Source organism: Podarcis filfolensis, assembly GCF_964270895.1.
Source record: "Podarcis filfolensis genome assembly, chromosome: 4".
In the NCBI taxonomy this organism is placed as follows: Eukaryota; Metazoa; Chordata; class Lepidosauria; order Squamata; family Lacertidae; genus Podarcis; species Podarcis filfolensis.
The window spans coordinates 27010346-27029071 of NC_139607.1; the positions used below are offsets into that span (position 1 = coordinate 27010346).

Here is an 18726-nt window from a genome sequence, read left to right on the forward strand (position 1 = left end):
TCATTCCTGGTATCTGATCACTGATGGCTGGCATATATTTTATGCGTGAATTTTCATTTTTGTTGGTTGTTTTGGGTTAGCATGATAAATAGGTTATGTTTTAGCTCTATGTTTTGCATAGTCTTAAGTACCTTCTGGTGGTGAACACAGCTGATAAATACAATAAAATTAATCTTGTGGTGATAAGGTTCCACAAATCTAATTTGTAACCTGCCATTTTAGTTGTGTTGCGAAGTGGAAATTATTACGGAACAAAACTGCCAACACTGTTCTTTTACCTGTTAATATTCTTCAACTCTAACCCTTATGGTTGTGTTGTGTTTCCTCTTTATCTGTGTTTCTTCTAATGACAAACAAGCTTGTAAGCAGAAACTTATAGATGATAACTAATAGATGATCACTACTCACAGATTTTAGGAAAAAAAGTTGCCCCATAGCTGTTGAAAATTTGGAAGTTGTAGAAAAAGGTTCTGGCTATAACCATTGCTTTCTGTTTGCCTTTATCTCTGCTAACAGCTGCTGTTACTTTTATGCTTAATTAATTATGCCTTTTTTAAAAAAGAGCAACAGGCAGGGATGGAGAAGGGCAAGTAGGAGCACTTTTTCTCTACTGCGAAAATGGTCAAAGGATAAGCTGACATTTTATTTTTTATGATTCAGAAGAGCTTCTGTAGAAATGAAATGTCACCCCTAACTTCAGTGCCTTCTAGGCCACATCCGCAGAGGAACTATTCTAGAATAGGACTGGCCTAGAACATGGCTTGTTGGGTACCATATTCATTTGTTCCTGGGAGCTTTTATGTCTAAAGGAGGGATGGGGAACTTGTGGGCCTCCAAAAGTTGGACTCTCAAGTTCCATCAGCTCCAACCAACATGGCCAGTGGTCTGGAGTGATGAGAGACTTGTAGTTCCACAACTTCTGGGAGATCACAGTTTACCTCCCCCAGTCTAAACCAAGATACTTGGTAGTTGGTTGTGATTATTTATGACTTTTGATACAGGATATTAAGTGCACTTGTGAGCTTTTCTCTCATTTTCCCACAGTTACATTTTATTGTTTCAACGTTTTTTAACATATACAACCAGAATGCAAAATCAAAATTTTGTCTTTTCTCTTACTTTTGGCGACTTCCCACCCCAATTTCCATGGAGTTGTTGTTTCTCCCCTCCTGCTGTGCCCTGTCTTCTTATCTATCAAATCACAGTCATGATATTATAATTTAATCTCTTCGGTTGCCCATAGCTCAAATCTTGCTCGTGAGTTCATCATACTTCTTAATACTTCTTAAGGGATCCAAAAAAGGAATCCATTCTCCCATAAGGGATGGAAGCACTGAAGTCTTGCGAGCTTTTCTCATGCTGCTTGTGTGGAGGTTGTTAATGCAGGACAGAAAATGAAAAGGGTGGCTTAAGAATCCTAGGCAATCTAAATACTATATTTGCCTTTTGGATGAAGGAAAAGCAAAAAAGGGGGGAAATATTGTTCGGTTTTCACATGGAGACTAAAATGTACTCTTAATTAAGCTGAGGTCAACTGCATGTGGAATATAGTAGTGTGGGAAGGGGTATTGGGTCGTTGCTACTGCTTAGAGAGAAATGGTGGTTAACTATTTCTGCCTGCTTCTTTGTCTTCTGTCTGGACACAGTTGCCAATACAGTGCCCTCCATGCTGAAGTTCCTTCAGACCCAGCCAGCAGAGCCAATGATCAGGGAATGATGGGAATTGTAGCCCAACCACATGGACTACCCGTCACAGAGAGCTGGTCATGGAAGGAGAAGCCAGATCTCTCTCACACACCTGTGCTTTCTTTCTGGATAGCATGATCATGATTGGATCATGTTGAATGATCTTGTTGGATTGGATCCAGCAAGTCCGTTCCTCCACACCACATGGCCCAGTGAGAGAGGCTAGGCAGACACCTGTTTTTTCTTGTTTTCTCCCCACAAAAGGGTGTGGGGAGAGGGCAGGTGAGTGATCAGAGACCACCTCTTGCTCAACCAGGAGATGAAATGCTGGGTGATGCTGTGGATGGCCAAACTTGGCCATCCAGATGTTTTGGGACTACAACTCCCATCTAGCTAACAGGACCAGTGGTCAGGGATGATGGGAATTGTAGTCCCAATACATCTGGAGGGCCAAGATTGGCCATGCCCGCGTGTGGAGGCGGCCACCATGCCCTCTTGGGTGGCACAGCAGGTTCACCCAGTTGAGCCTCCACTGCTGGAAACCCCTCAAAGGGAGAATCCAGGAGTTCAAGAGAGAGAGAGAGAGGATGAGGTGGCTGCTCCTTGCATGACCCGTGACCAACCATGTTATACCACCCAGAGCAAGGTCGGGGAGCCATTTTCAGTGCAAGGGGCCCACTCCCATCCGGGCAACCAAAACGCATTGCTCAGGTCCAAGGACGAATATACTCGCGTGGAAAAGCAGCACTAGTGCGGGATGTGACCCAGGCACTCCATTCCTTTTGTTCCATCCCGCTTGCTGCTGCATCTTCTCTGCCCCACAAGAAAAGGCGGGAAGTTGACCGGCGGCTGCCTCTCCCCTTTGCACCAGTTTAGAGGCGAGCGGGCTGCCCCTGAGCCCTCAGCCGCCGCCCTCCTGGCAGCCTGGAGAGGCGGGATCTCTCCCACTCCCCCTCCAGTGGCGCCCAAGGACCCCGGGGAGAGCGACTGGCTCGCTCGCTCCTCCTCCCTCGGGCTCCGGCGCCGCCTCTGGTCCTGCCCTCCGGCGGCGGCGGCGGCGGCGCCTGCCTCCCAGCTAGCCTCCTTTCCTTGGGGCCAGTTTATTCCCGAGGCGAGCCGTGCATGCTGCCCTCCCGTGTGGCGAAGAGCGCGGCGCTCGGAGGATGCAGCCTCCCGCTGCTCCGGTTTCCATGACTGACCCTTTGGCCGTGCTGGACCCCACAGGTAAGTCCTGCGGGCTGAGGGCGAGCAGAGCCGGAGAAGCAGGTGGGTTTTTTATTCCGCCTTCTTTCTGTACCCGGCACAATTTTACACCCTGGGGAAACATATCTGCATCTGCCGTTTTTGCTTCGAGTAGTTTCAGAGGGAGACGTACTACCTCGCATGCACATGGATAAGTGAGAAGGGAATATAAGATTTTCTTTCCCGCTCCAATTGGGGGGTGGGGGTGGGGGGGAGGAGACTGCATTTTTCTCCCCTTCACAAATATTGGATCCTCTCGAGCCCAGCTCACTCGTGTTCTGCCTGCTGTGAACTTCTAGAATGGGGGTGTCTCCCCACCCCCTGAGTTGGGCACAGGGCAGATTTCACACGACCAAGAAGACACGAGTTCAGAAGAACTTGCGCGTTGAGCTCTGGAGGGAGAAACCAACGGAGCCAAAGAGTCAAGGTAATTACGCCAAACCTTCTTCCACTTTGGAGAGACTAACAAGTGTTTGCAAAAAAAACAAAAACACCTCCCACCGGAGTTTCTAAGAGCTCTCCATGTTCTTAGGAAGGGCGATTCATTCTGCACAGTGAAGGTTCCCTAATGCCATTCATGTCTTTGAGCTCATTCCTCCTAGGCACGTCTGCTGCAGCCCAACGTGGGAAGCTGACTTAAAGCGAGTTAGACCTTGAGTCCATGTGGCTTAGTATTGTTAGCGTTGACTGGCAGTGGCCTTCCAGGATTTTAGGCAGGGAAGCAGGGCATTCCCACGCTTGCCTGGAAATGCCAGTGAATGATTTTGGGGACCTTCATCACCCAAAGCAGATATTGTATAATCTGAGCTACAACCCTTTCCTCAAAGACACGTTCAAGTAGACTGAATTTTTAGTACGTCTTTAGTATGTCTTGTTCTCCTCCCCCAACCCCAATATCATAGAGATATATACAATGCTGTTTTTCTAGAAGAAGAGATGCCAGAGCTCACCATGAACTTCCTTGTTCTCTTAGAGATAGACAGATGATAGGTAGATGATAGATAGATAGATAGATAGATAGATAGATAGATATGGGGATGGGACGGGACTGGGCGGCGATCTGAGTTTCTCTGCAAGGATCTGTTGTCTGCCTCCCTGTCCTGACTAAGGAGACTCCAGTGCGCAATCAAGCTGTTAACTTTTTCCCGCCCCCTGAGAGGACTGCAGTGTACATAAATCTATTCTTAAATATATATATATAAATAGATAAAAACAAGGCCACGGAATCATGCTGCATGCTTTCATCTGAAAATTAGTAGTCATTAAATGTATGTAATTACTTTCGAAATCTTGTGTAGACATGGTGCTTGTTTTACTGCCTATTATCATATGTCTTTAAACAGCAAATTGGGGCAAGCAGCTTATTACCGAAGAGTCCCATGTTATGCTTCTCAGTGACAGAGTTTGCCCAGCGATGAAAGAAAGAACTTGCATACAGAAAAGAGATGATATCCCACAGGCGTCCCATCCATGCAGATTCATACATGTGAATTTCACTCCAGGAATACATACTGTTGACCAGGCACCCCCAAACTCAGCCCTCCAGATGTTTTTGGACTACAATTCCCATCATCCCTGACAACTGGTCCTGCTAGCTAGGGATGATGGGAGTTGTAGTCCCAAAACATCTGGAGGGCCGGGTTTGGGGATGCCTGCTGTTGACCAAGGTCATGTGGAATTTTTGCTGTGTTAACATACACACAGGTGTTTTTTAAAAGGAATTTTGTCACGAGGTAGCCCTCAGATACTGATTGGCGTTAGATAAAATGAAGAGTGGCAATATGATTCATGGTTTCTCTCATAATTTTTCCACACGTTGTCCAAAAAGCCTGGAGTTTGGGAGAGCATTTCTCTGTCCAGGACAGATACACTCCCACTCCTTTAGGAACAATTCATATACAGAAAACCACATTATGTCGAAGCCTGCCCATCTATGGAGACTTATGCATTTTCCGGCATTGAAATCATGGTACAAAGGGTTATGAAGTAGCAAAAGAATAGGAGTGCCTTTGAAAATGTGAAGAATGCATTTCGTTCACCACTGAGTACCCACGCCTATATAGAAGGAAATATTTGTCCTTTCTGGGCAGCTTCTCCCATCTCTTTGAAAAAGAAATTTAGGGAGCCTAATTGGATTTAAAGAAAAGATCAGGGAAGCCCTGTGTGGAATTTAACTTTTGCAGTAAAGTTTCTAATAATATGCACACTTACCTAGGAATCTTAAAACAAGAAGAATGAATTTCCAATGAAGGAAAGCAATTAATTGGAATCGTCCCTCTGATTGCAACCGACATGTGTGAGCACATCTTGTATTTTAGTTTTAGCCGTGTCTTAAAGAACACTGTTCTGACTTAAAATTGTAGTGTGTTGAATTGTCCTACCTTTGGGAAACACTATTCCATACATTATTTTACGTGGAATAGCTATTGTATCCTGATTCTGTCCTCATTGTTTCAAATATAAGACTAGAACTGTAATAAATAGATACGTTGACAACATTTATAGCCCATGGTTTTGCCGCTCTTTAATCATCCTGATTGTGTGGGCAAACGGAAGCTAAATGATGTTTAGATAGATGTAGCTGCACATTGTTTACTGGGGGGAATGGAGGTTCAGAAGACCACATTTCAGATCTTTCTAAAAAAAATTTTTTTGGTACATAATTTGCAGAATGGACAAAAATCTGGCAAGGGAGCTTATAGCGATGCATGAGACTAAAATAGTGGGAGGCAAGCAACTTGTTCTGGATCCTATGGTTGATTGTTATTGATTGCCATGCATACGTTTTTTTAAAGCCCAATTACAACTCCCTTTAAGTATTTTTAAGTCTCATTGATTACAGTGAGAGAATTCTGTACTTCGAGCTTCTTTATTGGAATTCCAAAGGGACCACTGGATCATGCCTTTTTTATTTTTGCCCTTTTCCTGCTAATCCACTTGAATGGTAATGTTGCATATTTACTAGTTCATTTGTGCAGTGCTGCTGGTGGCTGCAGTTAATTCAATTACTGCATGCATAGAGGAGTCCTAGCTTATCACCTTGTTCAATAGCAAACTGGAAAACATGATACAATGTGCTTCTGAGAACCTTAAGGGAAGAGACTGTTTGGAATGTAAAGGTTCTCTTTTAGAATCCTATTGAAGTCTGTTTCAAGCTATGATATTTACAATCAACTTCCATTTTACCAGCAGAATTTCCTTGCAGTTTACCTTTATTTGGAAGATATGTGCTAGTGATTTCAGTCAAATTTCCTTCTAAGGAAGCACACTTAGGGCTGGGACATCATTGTATTTGGAACAAGGAAGAAAGAGTTTAAAATAAGAATAGGGTGATAGAACTGTTACCGTGCAGCCATTCAGAGTTATGGCCCGCTATTTCAAATATATTAGTTTCCTGTCTTTCCAACATCTTTTTACGCTGAATTGAATCTCTCAGTTCTTTTGACAAAAGCAATGCCAGCATCCAATGATGTCCTTCTGCTCATGCAACAGAGATCAGCTTGTGCAATGGGACTTCCAGGTTCTCTTTCTCCTTCCTCCAGCTCTCCCATGTGCCCAAAAGTCTGCTCTGGAAGGTCCGCTTATGCCATAGAATAGATAGATAGACTGATACTAGCCTTTCGGTAAAAATACCAGGCTCTTCAGGCTCTTTAGGTCTTTAGGACTGTTTGTTTAGACCATGCAAAGCGGGGCATGAACAAATGTTGCATTGTGGATTTCCTCTTCAGGACCTAAGCCAGCCATGTCTGATTCCAGGAACTCCATTCAATTCCCTTTCCAACCAGGTCCCTTCCCTCAGCAGACACTATTATCTGGCTACTGAGCATTAGACTGATTACTTTTTGGCCCATTAGCTTTCCCACCTAAATAATTGCACTTCTGCAAACTTTGGGGTTCCTTTGAGCATGCTGGTATATCCTTCTTAATTTTCAGTGGTCGTGTTTTAGCTACAAACATGTTAGCACTCACCATCTAAGTTCTTACACTGATGTATAAAGTGTTAGGTCTCTTCTGTTTGCAAGAGGGTTTTTAATAGATGCAAGGGTTTTTTTTAATTTAAAAAACCTCTGTCTTTCCTGATTACCACAGTTGTGCTATTCACATGACAACTGGATTTATGTTTCCATTTTAGACATCCCAGATTACCTATTTGATAAAATATTTTTCACTTGCCTTTTTTCTGCCCTTAACTTGTATTCTCATAAAGTAATATAAATGGCACATAAAAGTCAGATCCAATACTTTATTGCTTCCATAACATTCATTAAAACCTGTACAATGTAAAATATCTGTACTGTATACTGATTTTTGTTTGAATAGTATGAGGTAAGCTATTCTTGCCATCATGACACACAATAAAAAATACATAAAACAAATATTTCCTGTTAATTTTGTTGTTGTCTTATCCACTTGACTTTGGGTGGCATAATTAAAAACACTACCACTCAGAGAGATTTTCATTAAAACTTTGAAATAAAGACAAATGAGGATTCTGTTACCTTAACCAGTCATTAAATTATTTATTGGAGAAGTAATTGATACCAAAGCAATGGAGTCAACATTAATACTGTATTACTATAGCTAAATTATTGAGAACATAAAATCAGGGTTTCTCTCCCCTCTTCTCTTAAATTCAATGAGCTAAGGATCTGCATATATAATACACACAACCAGGTTCTACCACGTAAATTCGTAATAGCCTGTCTTGGGGTTTGCAATAGCACCTATTTATTAGTTTCTCTACGTGCTGGACAAATCAAATATTTTTTTCCAGAGGAAGCAATTGCCAAAAGCATATTGTGGACTATGCACATTAAGCCATCACATATAGTATGAGGATGCAATGTATAATGCACCATTCTTTAAATTTACCTGTACAACTTGCCTCCCCCCCATGGACAAATACAATTCTTTAAATGTTGGTGTTGCTACCAAATATTTGGATGCTGAATGTCATGGTACTGATAGTATTCTCTCTGTGTACATATTTTTTCTTTTAATAGCTGGTTCACCGTGTTAAATGTTTAGAACATTTTTTGTAACACCATGCAATTTAGAAAGCTGTATAGTCTTATTCTCAAGTGGAATAATCCTTACTTATCTAAGTAATACCTACTTTCTGTAACTCACTGTGCATGGCGTTTGTATATGCTAGGGAGTCCAGTCCTATGCATGCTTACCCAGATGTGAGTTTCACTGAATTAGTCTAACGGCTTAGTCTAAGGTGAATGATATAGGATTGCAGCCATTGTTGTTCAGGTATCACAATGCCCTAGACAGCATTGTAGGCTTGGTTTTGAACCCTTTACATCTGTTGGTATGAAGGAACTCCTCATTTTCAAGAGGTTGAAATGCGACAAAAAACAAGACAGCAATACAATTAAAAACCATATAGCATCTATCACAGAATATTACAGGTATCTAGCACAACATACAACAGATGGGGGGACGGGACATTTAGTAGTTGGCCAAGACCCTCAGCAATTTTCAAGTGGTCCATGGGGAACCTCTGTACTAAATAATTTCCCAAGGCAGTAAATGACATGAGAAATTCCACTTTTTGTTAACTAACTACTTTAGCTATTCAGTTTCCTACCTCTTGGCTGGGCTATGAAACAGACCAGGTAGTCAGCTATACTTGCTGAAATTTTCCACTTCTTCACAACTATTTGCAGGAGCCCTGTCCCCCTTTCCATCTAGAAACCATAATCAGGCAAGGGGTGGGTACTCTCTGATAGAACAGTCCTATGCAATTTAAACAACTCTTGGTGTGTTCAGTTGGGTTTACTCACACGGGATTGCAGCCCTAATCTCTCTTTTCCCTTCTCATGGATACATCAAATTACTATTTGAGGTGTGGTCAAACACTCCTGAGACAAGGAACTTGTAGTGCACAGCACAACAGTTGAGATGGGACAGAACTGTTTATTGAAAGAAACTGCACGACTCCGATGAGAAAAGAGAACAATCCCAAAATGTGTATTGCATAACATGCAAACTGAACCATGATGAACACACTATGTTGGCCAGAGTGTTCTAATGTGTCCTTATCTGACTTATAATAAACTCAAATCAGTAGTTGTGGTGGCAAAATTATTTGCCTTCTAAATTTGTGATATGGCGACTTTCAGTGAGCTATTCAAGTGCTACTATTACCTTGCCAACCAAAGTAGCCAAGCAAAATTTATAAGTTCACTGTAATGGGTCAAGAACTCGTTTTTCCTAGGTTTTTCTTGATTTATCATAGAGCTGAAAGTGCCTTACAAATGTTGCAAGTAGTAACTTAAGTAGCAAATTATGAACATTACAGGGTTGCGATGATAGGCAAATTTGTGAGTTCCGGGTGGGTGGCTACTCTTTAAGGCGAGTGGGTAGTAATGCTTTTATGAAGAACAATACACACATGCATCTATCCTACTCTTTGCCAAAGAAAATGCACAAATCTTTTTTTTAAAGCAAGCTGCTTCAAGTTGGTGATAACATGGGCTTTAGCCTGCAGGAACTCACCACAACTATCTTTTTCTGGACATGCTGAAAACATGCAGAACAATTGTTTTACAGTAGAATCCATCATACTGAGTTTTGTGGGGTTTATTGGAGGGGATTGCAGCTTGAATTCCCTTGCTCTTTGTACATGCAAGGTGTTGGAGATGATTTCAAGGCAACTGTGCCACAGAACGTTAACTTCTGTCATTTCAGATACCTGAGTGACTTTTGAAATCCAGCGTCCCACTTTTGTACCTTTCACTCACATTTAGTCACGGGTTTGTAGATGCTTAGATTTCTGCTGATGTAAATCCAGCAGATGTTTTCTTTAAAAACATCTCTTCAGTAAATCCAATAGAACTTATACTAAAACTTATTTCTTAGAGCTTACAAACACATTTTTTCTCTCTAAGTAGGTGGTGTACAGGGACTTGTGCATTATAAAATACTGTAAGCCTGGATGTAAAATATTGTAATACTGGACTTAACCAAATATGAATGTAGTGGTTTCTAGAAGCATATTGAATCTGGAGAGATAGCAGGAGGAGGAAGAAACTCTTCCTATTTTCTGGTGTGGTTCTTCTTTCCTTAGCACACTCTTCTCTTGTGTGTGAAGGATTACAAATTCAAAGCACTAGCCTGGACCTTTAAAATGCCTGACACTTGGAGTTATGCTTCAGTTCTGCTGGTCCTTTGAACAGAAATGTCATTCCTTTTTAATAGTATCATCCATTGAAAACCCTGTGCTAGAGAAGGAGACGGGGAGAGAGAATATGAGATACCAAAGAGACCTTTTTCAGATTACTCTTGAATCATGGCTGCTCTTGCGTGCAGTTTGTCTTTCTAGAGAGCCTAACTAAATGTTCCATGCAGATGCAGGCAATAAAATCCTAATGGTCAATTCAAAGAGGGGGGGGGGGAAGAGGAGAGAAAGCGAAGATAATTTGTAGAGGGGGTAAGCAGCTGGGAAGACAAAATGCTTTAGCCTAGCCCTTTCCTGTGCCTTCTGATTCTCTTCTTCAGATCACTCTCCCCAGCTGCCCTCCCTCCCCAGTTAGAAATGCATGGGTGGATTGGTGGAAGTGAAATCATCAGTATTCCTGGTGGTGCCCTTGTGGAAAGCACCATCAGGCTGGGGCTGAGCCAGCTTGGGATCTGTTGGATCCTGAGGTGGATTTGGAGCCTGCTCCAGGCTGGTGCAGCAATTTGTCTCGCTCCCCTTACACTCACTTCTCCAAATGGTCTACAAAAGCATGCACAAATAAATCTTAATAAAAGTTTAAGCACAGAATAAAAAAAACCCAGAGTTTTAATTACCTTTAAACTGTGCAAAATATTACTAGAAATGATCATGAGCTAATCAGGAGCATACCAAATATAGACCCCAATACAGACCAGCCATAAAAAGATAACAGCCACTTAAAGATGGAGGGATGTAACCTCTCTAAGCTCATGAAGAATCGAGAAGGCCCTATTTCAATATATTTTTTTTCATAACAGACTAACAGTGTCTGTGTGTACATGCTTTAGTGGAACTCTGAACATTGTCTACTTGAAAAGCTCTGTCTAAGAGTTATTGGTTCTTTGGTTTTTCTGCTTTGAGAGGGTTGGTGAGTAGACAGAACCTAAACGATGTGATTCAAGAGAACTTTGCGCATTAGCCCCTCCTCAGCTAATATCATCTTCAGAAGGGTAATTTAAGCTGGGAAACAATGAAAGGGGACAGTTCTAAGGCCCCCAACAAAACAGCTCTTCACCAGACTCTGATCATGGCTCTCTGGCACATTTTGTTTGACCCTGGAGTGTTGGGCTTGGCTATTGGGTTTTGAGCTGAAAGCCATGCTCACCTACAGGGTCAGCCTACCCATGTCGCATGGTAAAGTGGTCGTCTCAGGTGGCAGATCTGGACTCCTCCTCCGTGGGCATGCCACACTGCTCCTGCCACTACTTTAGATGCCCCTGAAGTAGATGTGTGCCCACAGGAGGCAGTAGTGTGGTGGGGGCAGAATATTTTGCCTCAAGCAGCAAAATATCCTTAGCCAGCCCTGCTCACCTATAAAACCAGGGCTGGCCCTACCATTAGGAAGAGTGAAACAGGTGCTTCAAGTAGCCAGTGCTGGGATGCGGGAAGTGGCAGTAGGATGTTGGACAGCACATCTTTCTTTGCCTTGCAGACTGCTCTGCATTTTAAGCTGGCTGTTCTCAGGTACCCTGGAGAAAGCTGTCCTGCCACTCATGTTGAAATAAGATTTAGTTGTCAGTCCAGTTATCTTCTGCACACAGAATCATAAAATTGTGGAGTTGGAAGGGACCTCAATGGTCATCTGGTTCAGCCCCCTGCAACGCAGAAATCTCAGCTAAAGCATCCATGATAGATGGCCATCCAATCTCTGCTTAAAGACCTCCAAGGAAGGAGAGTCCACAACCTCCCAGGGGAGTCCATTCTATTGTCAAACATCTCTTACTGTCAGAAAGTTTTCCCTGATGTTTAATGGGAATTTCCTTTCTTGTAACTTGAAGCCCTTGGTTTGAGTCCTACCTTCCATAGCAGGAGAAAAGACGCTTACTCCATCTTCCATTTGAAAGCCCTTGAGATATTTAAAGAAAGCTATCATATCTCCTCTTAGTCTCCTCTTTTCCAGGCTAAACATACCCAGCTCCTTCAACCGTTCCTCATAAGGCTTGGTTTCCAGACACTTGATCATCTTGGTAGCCCTCCTCTGCACACGTTCCACCTTGTCAACACCCTCCCTAAATTGTGGTGCCCAGAATTGGAGACAGTATTCCAGGAGTGGTCTGGCAAAGGCAGAATAGAGTGGTACTATTTCTTCCCTTGATCTGGACACTATACTTCTGTTGATGCATGGAATGGGGGAGGGGGTGCCACCTAGCCCTTTGGATCAGGCAGCAAAATGCCTTGATCTGTCCCTGTTCGAAACTCACTGGAAAGCCTTAGGTAAGCTGCTGTTTCTTAGCCTACGCGACAGGGTTGATTATAAGGTTAATTCACCATTTTTAGTTCCTTTGTGGGAGAGTAGTGTTATGTACTGAAGTTCTCACCCTAGGCCAGCAGGGGGATACTGTAGATAGTTTTCACTCAGGTCCACATATGCAAATAAGGGATTGAAAGTGACGTTCAGTGATTGGATAGTTACAGAAAATGGTTACTGTTGCGTTCTAGTGGAGCTCTATATAAGCAGGCTGGCTGAACCCTTCAGTTCAGTTCTGTTCTGGCCTGTGAATAAACAAGAGCTGTTTGAAGAATCGCTGTGTTGTCTCATATGTTCACCCACAACTTAACAAGTAGGATACAGGTGTAGCACATTGCTGCCGCCTTGGGATTTGTGCATATGTACTGTGGTGCTTATAATAACATTTCCCTCCCCTCGCTCCACAGGGCACTTTGCAAAAAGGAAGAAAACTTCTCTATGGTTCACAATCGCCCTCTTGATAGTGTCTGTTTTCATACTGACCATAGGCCTTGCAGCTACCACCAGAACAGAAAATGTAACTGTGGGCGGTTATTATCCAGGAATAATCGTAAGTAGGAATTATATTTTAGGGTTTCAAGTATTTACAGTGCTGTGTGCCATGCAATGAAGTAACCACTGTGCAGAATTATCTGCCCAACAAAGCTTTTTTGTGGAATTTGACAGCTCAAGCAATGTTAACCTGATTGTGTGTGTACGTACGTATGTTTGTGTGTGTATGTGTGAAAGCGAAGACAAGCAAGCTAACACATCCTGAGTAGATTAGAACAAGATACTGGTAGATGGATACAGGGCTCCACTGCAAGTATTGTTTGGAATATTAATAACCCATCTATCTTCAGTTCTGAATCTCTGTCATGAGTAATATTTCATGGAGAGAGCTGCCTAAATGTCCAATATTTCCTACTGTGTTTCACATACATAGATGCATGTTGCACAGACTTGGGGAGTATAGAACAAGCTCAGATTGATATATATGTGTTGGAAGATAAGGTCTTACGTGCAGCAGCACGTAAAATGCTAAAATCCAAAATGCAAGGTTGGAACAACCATACTTGTGAGAAATTTTAATCGGGAAGTAAATTCTGTACTCCTGCCTCATTTTCCGCTGTTTCCAGAATTTTAGATATTTTATTTACAGTAATTAGTAAACGTTTCTTCCTTCCTATATAGTTTATATATTAATAGCTGCAGTTGCCATAAGCCTTGAACCTGTACATACTGCTCAGTTGCCTGGAACAACTGTAAAACAAGATAGAATCCCAGGCTATGTGTGATCTCCGATATGATTTTAAACGTTGTTTGTATTTTTAAACCTGTAATGTGCAATCTTTAACCACATTTAAGCTGCTGGACCGGGTTTACACATAGTGATAGCATGGTTTAATAAATGATCGTTAAACAAACCATGGTTTAACATGGTGTGAAAACCAGAACACTATCTTATATACACAGCTAAGTTGACCTGCTGTTTCTTTGTTCTTCGCCACAGCTTGGTTTTGGGTCCTTCCTAGGGATTATCGGTATCCATCTTGTAGAGAACCGGAAGCAAATGGTAAGCACATAATATATTTAAATGTTGTTTTAAAAAATCTATAAGATTAAATATGTTATTGCAGACCTCAGACATTTCATTCTCCAGGTATCCTTCAACAGTCAAGTGGTCAGTTCACCTGTTGTGTTTCAACTCTCCCCTCTCCTGCGTTTCAACTTTTTAAAGGGGTATACGAGATCCCTCCCATTATTCACCATGAGACCAGCATTTTACCTAGGCATGTTTTGGTTTCTGGTTTGCTTTTTCTCCCGTTGTTTTTCCTCCTGTAACTGATACCCCAATGCTTTTTTGTGTAAAATAATAAAAAGTTAACTATCGTGTATCTCACCAACTTTTATGTTACTATTCTTTTGTCATGGGATACTAAAGCATTTTAATGCAGTTTAATAAATTAAACTGTTTATATTTTGAAATCAAATCATCCCCAGCTACATCTTCAAAGGGCTCAGCTGGACTCTGACAGCTACTCTGAAAACAAGTGGTTTTGGGGGGGGTTAAAAAGCTTACCAAATTCGCAACGTTGCCTTCTCCAAACAATGAGGGTTAAATCCTGCAGTGCTTTTGTTGTTCTGTATATATATAAAAAATCTATTGATATCCAGAAAAGGTTCAAATTAATCAGAGCTGCAAAAACCAAGTCATTGATTTTGTCAGCCTGCCTCACCTAATTATGATTTTAAAAGCTCACTCTTCATACTGAGCTTGAGTAATATTTCAAATGATGCCCGAGTATATATTTTTTTAAGAAGCATATCTGTGGAGAGTCATGAGCTCAGTATATGCACCTCTCGGAACTGGGGGAATATCTACAGAGGATGCTGCTGCCCTAAGTGCTCCATCAGCTTCAACCACACACAGCCCTTGTAGAGAGATTAGTAAATCATTGTGCCTGCCTGCTCACACATTCTTTAAAAGGTTAGCTCTTGCACGCAGAGAGCTACAAAGCCACCTTAGCAATACCAAAGCAACTTGCACGCTCTTGTTTAAAATTCATACTGATGCTTCCCTGAGGTTTGTCCAGCTCAGGCCTCCTACACAATGTGTCACCTACCAAATATAAAAGCAGCCTGCCGGTTTCATATGTGGTGCTTGGCAAACCCCATCCCCTTCATTTGCAGTCCTAGGCTGGTGAAAACTGGAAGTTTATTTAGACTTGCTGGTGAGCAGACATAAATGGCGGGCCTTGCTTCATGATTCATTGTTAGTCGTTTAGTTGTGTCCTACTCTTCGTGATCCCATGGACCAGAGCACGCCAGGCACTTCTGTCTTCCACTGCCTCCTGCAGTTTGGTCAAACTCATGCTGGTAGCTTCGAGAACACTGTCCAACCATCTCGTCCTCTGTCGTCCCCTTCTCCTTGTGCCCTCAATCTTTCCCAACATCAGGGTCTTTTCCAGGGAGTCTTCTCTTCTCATGAAGTGGCCAAAGTATTGGAGCCTCGGCTTCAGTTCCAGTGAGCACTCAGGGCTGATTTTCTTAAGAATGGATAGGTTTGATCTTCTTGCAGTCCATGGGACTCTCAAGGGTCTCCTCCAGCACCACAATTCAAAAGCATCAATTCTTCATGATTCATAGCAGGTGGGGAATCTCAGGCCCAGCAATCCTTCAGCTCTCTGCATCTGGCCTTTGACATTTTCTACAAGTGCACCAAGGTGAGCAAGACCTGACAAGCATTTCATAGGTTTCCAGCTACTAGAGATCTTCCATTGCTTTGGCGAATTCTGAACTGTTTTGAGTCTGAAGTAGCTGCAGTTGCTTAAAGCAACAACTCAACAGCAAATCCATCTGTGTGGATTTTGGCATTGCGATGGATGCTCATGACTGAGTAGTTAATCTAGCTGACCAGCCTCCCTATTGTATACAGTAGTTGAATCAAAAGTCAGCTATTTGTGGGACTGGATTGTTATCTAGCTTTGTTACATCGTATTTGGTATTGATTTTGAAATATTAATGTTGTATTTTCACCAGCAGGTCTCAGTGCAGGTTACAACAATGTAAAGTTCAAAATTCAGAACATTCAAAACAGATCACAATCACAGAAATAGGGTGGGCTCTGAAAACACACATCTCAGGTGCCGAAAGCCAGGGCAAAGATACATACTTGTTCACATCCTAGTAACTAGACTTTGATAATATTTGTACTCCAGGTTAGGCTTTTGCTGTTCTTCAGGTTTTCTCCCCCATGTTTAGGGCAGGGGTAGCCAGTGTGGTTCCCCCAGATGTTGTTGGGTTATAGCTCCCATCTTACATTTATAGTCCATTTTTCTTCTTTCGTGTTTCATAAAATTTTAAAATCACATTATTATTATTATTATTATTATTATTATTATTATTATTATTATTGTTATTGTTATTGTTATTGTTATTATTATTACTATTATTATACACCTCAGAGCAATAGAACCCAAAGCAATAATCCATCCAGACACTGACCAGACCTAGATCTGCTTAACTTTAGCAAAGTGGTGGTAGTGTTATGTTCCTTCAAATCATACCCATTCTGGCCACTGACCATGTTGGCTGGGCCTTATGGGAGTTGGGGTTCAACAGCATTTAGAGGGTACTTCATTGACTACCCTCAACTCATGGGGTTATTCTTATTTTTTAAGGTCCCCAAACCTACAAATGGCCTCCCACTCAACAACACTACCGTTCCCTGTTGCTCAGAGCATGCGAAAAAGATCAAGGCTACATTTGTGTGCCTTTTCTACGTGTTATAATAGATTGCCTCAACTTTTCGGAAATGGAGAACTTGATGAATTTTTTATCTGCACCACTGAGTTAAAACATAGCAATGCAGTGATGGTCACTTGCCTGCCTGTGCAATTATACAGTGCACGTGCAGTTTTATTCCTGCAGATGTTAGATTTTTGTAGGAGGCACAGATGGTGAATCTCACACTTTAAGCTACAAACCCAACCCTTCATAAAATATTTTGATGGGTAATATGCTCTTCATAAAGTGCTGATACCAAACAATTTGAAGAACCAAAATATGGCCATGATTTATTGTTCTGATTCAGTGGTATCGACTAAGGAAGCTGAACTATGTTGTTTGGTGATGCTTCAGGTACTCTTTGGGCATTTTCACAAGTGTCTGTGAGAGCTAGGGACTGACTGTGGTGGGCACCCCCAAACCTCAGAGCATGCAACAGTCCTCCCTTATACCAGAAGACAGGCCTTAGAACAGGCCTTAATCCCACCTCTTGGATCTAAGAAACCCAGCCGATCGTAAGATAGGTAACACGAGAAGACATGCTCCAACTCTTCTATAGAGCTGTTTCTGGAGCACAGGATGGGTCGGAAAAAGAGGAGGAAGATGCAGGTCAGGCAAGTGAAGGACCAGGTGCTTCCCCACCCTCTCCTGCACCAGTGTCTCCCAGAATCAGGAGGGAACTGAAGAGGGATGAGCAGAGAAAGATTCCACGCAGGCATAGTCTCCGACTGCGTGCACGCAGCCCGTCGGGGGGGGGGGGTACAGAAACTGGTGGAGGGGGAGTGACCCCCTGCTGCTGCAACTGCTCCAGAGAACGCAGACCTGGGAATAGTTGCCTGGACGCTAAACTGGGATGCGGGTGGCTCTGTGGGTTAAACCACAGAGCCTAGGAATCAGAAGGTCGGTGGTTCGAATCCCCGCGACAGAGTGAGCTCCCGTTTCTCGGTCCCTGCTCCTGCCAACCTAGCCGTTCGAAAGCACGTCAAAGTGCAAGTAGATAAATAGGTACCACTCCGGCGGGAAGGTAAACGGCGTTTCCGTGTGCTGCTCTGGTTCGCCAGAAGCAGCTTAGTCATGCTGGCCACATGACCCGGAAGCTGTACGCCAGCTCCCTCGGCCAATAAAGCTAGATGAGTGTCGCAACCCCAGAGTCGGTCACGACTGGACCTAATGGTCAGGGGTCCCTTTACCTTTACCTGTCTGCTGTTTGCGTTGTTTTGGCTGGGGAACACCCTTCACAATATATATCAGCAAAATAAATTAATATTATTATTATTAACAACACATGAGATCTGATTAGGGCAGTTAAAGTCTTGTACTCTCCAACTCTAAGTAGCTCAGCCTGCGTTTTTCCTTCCCTTCGGCGGCATTTTCTGCTGAAATAGCAGTACTCTGAACTACAGCCATGATGACCTCTGACAATGGAACTGGCAGGCTGTAGCGGGATGTTACACTCTCCTGCTGCTGTTGTATAGTGGGGTCTTAAGATGACGCTATTAGTTAAAATAGACTGGCTGTTTTAAAAAGTGAATAAGCGCCCATTATGATAGACTCCCATATTACGTCAATTGGAAAAATGCCTGCAATTGATAGCACCTTTGGGGGTTGGGACAAGGCTGGATTAACCATTAAGCAAAATAATCACATGCTTAGAGCTTCAAGGGAAGGGAGGGGCACCACAGAAACTTTCCATTGCCAGATTTACCATGAACCAGCAACTCCACTTTTCAGTTTACAAATTCTGAGATAAAATCCGTCTATATTAATTAAAGCACAAAAGCACAAGATTCAGCTGTAAGCTAGTAATTAAATAGTTCATCTCATGGAATTAAGTGGAAGTATACGAAAATAAGCATCGTTTTCCATCTCACTGTAGGTTCTCTTTCATTTTGAAAAAGAGGTTTTCATTTTATGGCTTATTATTTTGTTTGTGTGTGTGTGCGTGCGTATATATCCCATATACATACATATATATATATATATATATATATATATATATATACACACACACACACACACATATATATATATATATATATATGTACCCCTGCCC

The 18726-nt window shown here is 42.4% G+C and overlaps 1 protein-coding gene across 3 annotated transcripts in view; it reads left to right on the forward strand.

The window, feature by feature from the left end:
• The window catches only part of TMEM255B (transmembrane protein 255B), a 59641-nt gene that overhangs the window by 16535 nt on the left and 24380 nt on the right, over window positions 1-18726 (forward strand). Inside the window, exons 1-4 of one of the 3 annotated variants that reach the window (XM_083610985.1) lie at window positions 2806-2910; window positions 5144-5224; window positions 12812-12954; window positions 13897-13959. In XM_083610985.1, the coding sequence (XP_083467111.1) occupies window positions 5221-5224; window positions 12812-12954; window positions 13897-13959 (210 nt within the window). In that variant the 5' untranslated portion in view covers window positions 2806-2910; window positions 5144-5220. Of the gene's footprint in view, window positions 1-2315; window positions 2911-5143; window positions 5225-12811; window positions 12955-13896; window positions 13960-18726 lie in introns of those variants that run through there. The other 2 variants (XM_083610983.1, XM_083610984.1) reach the window with 2 other exon arrangements.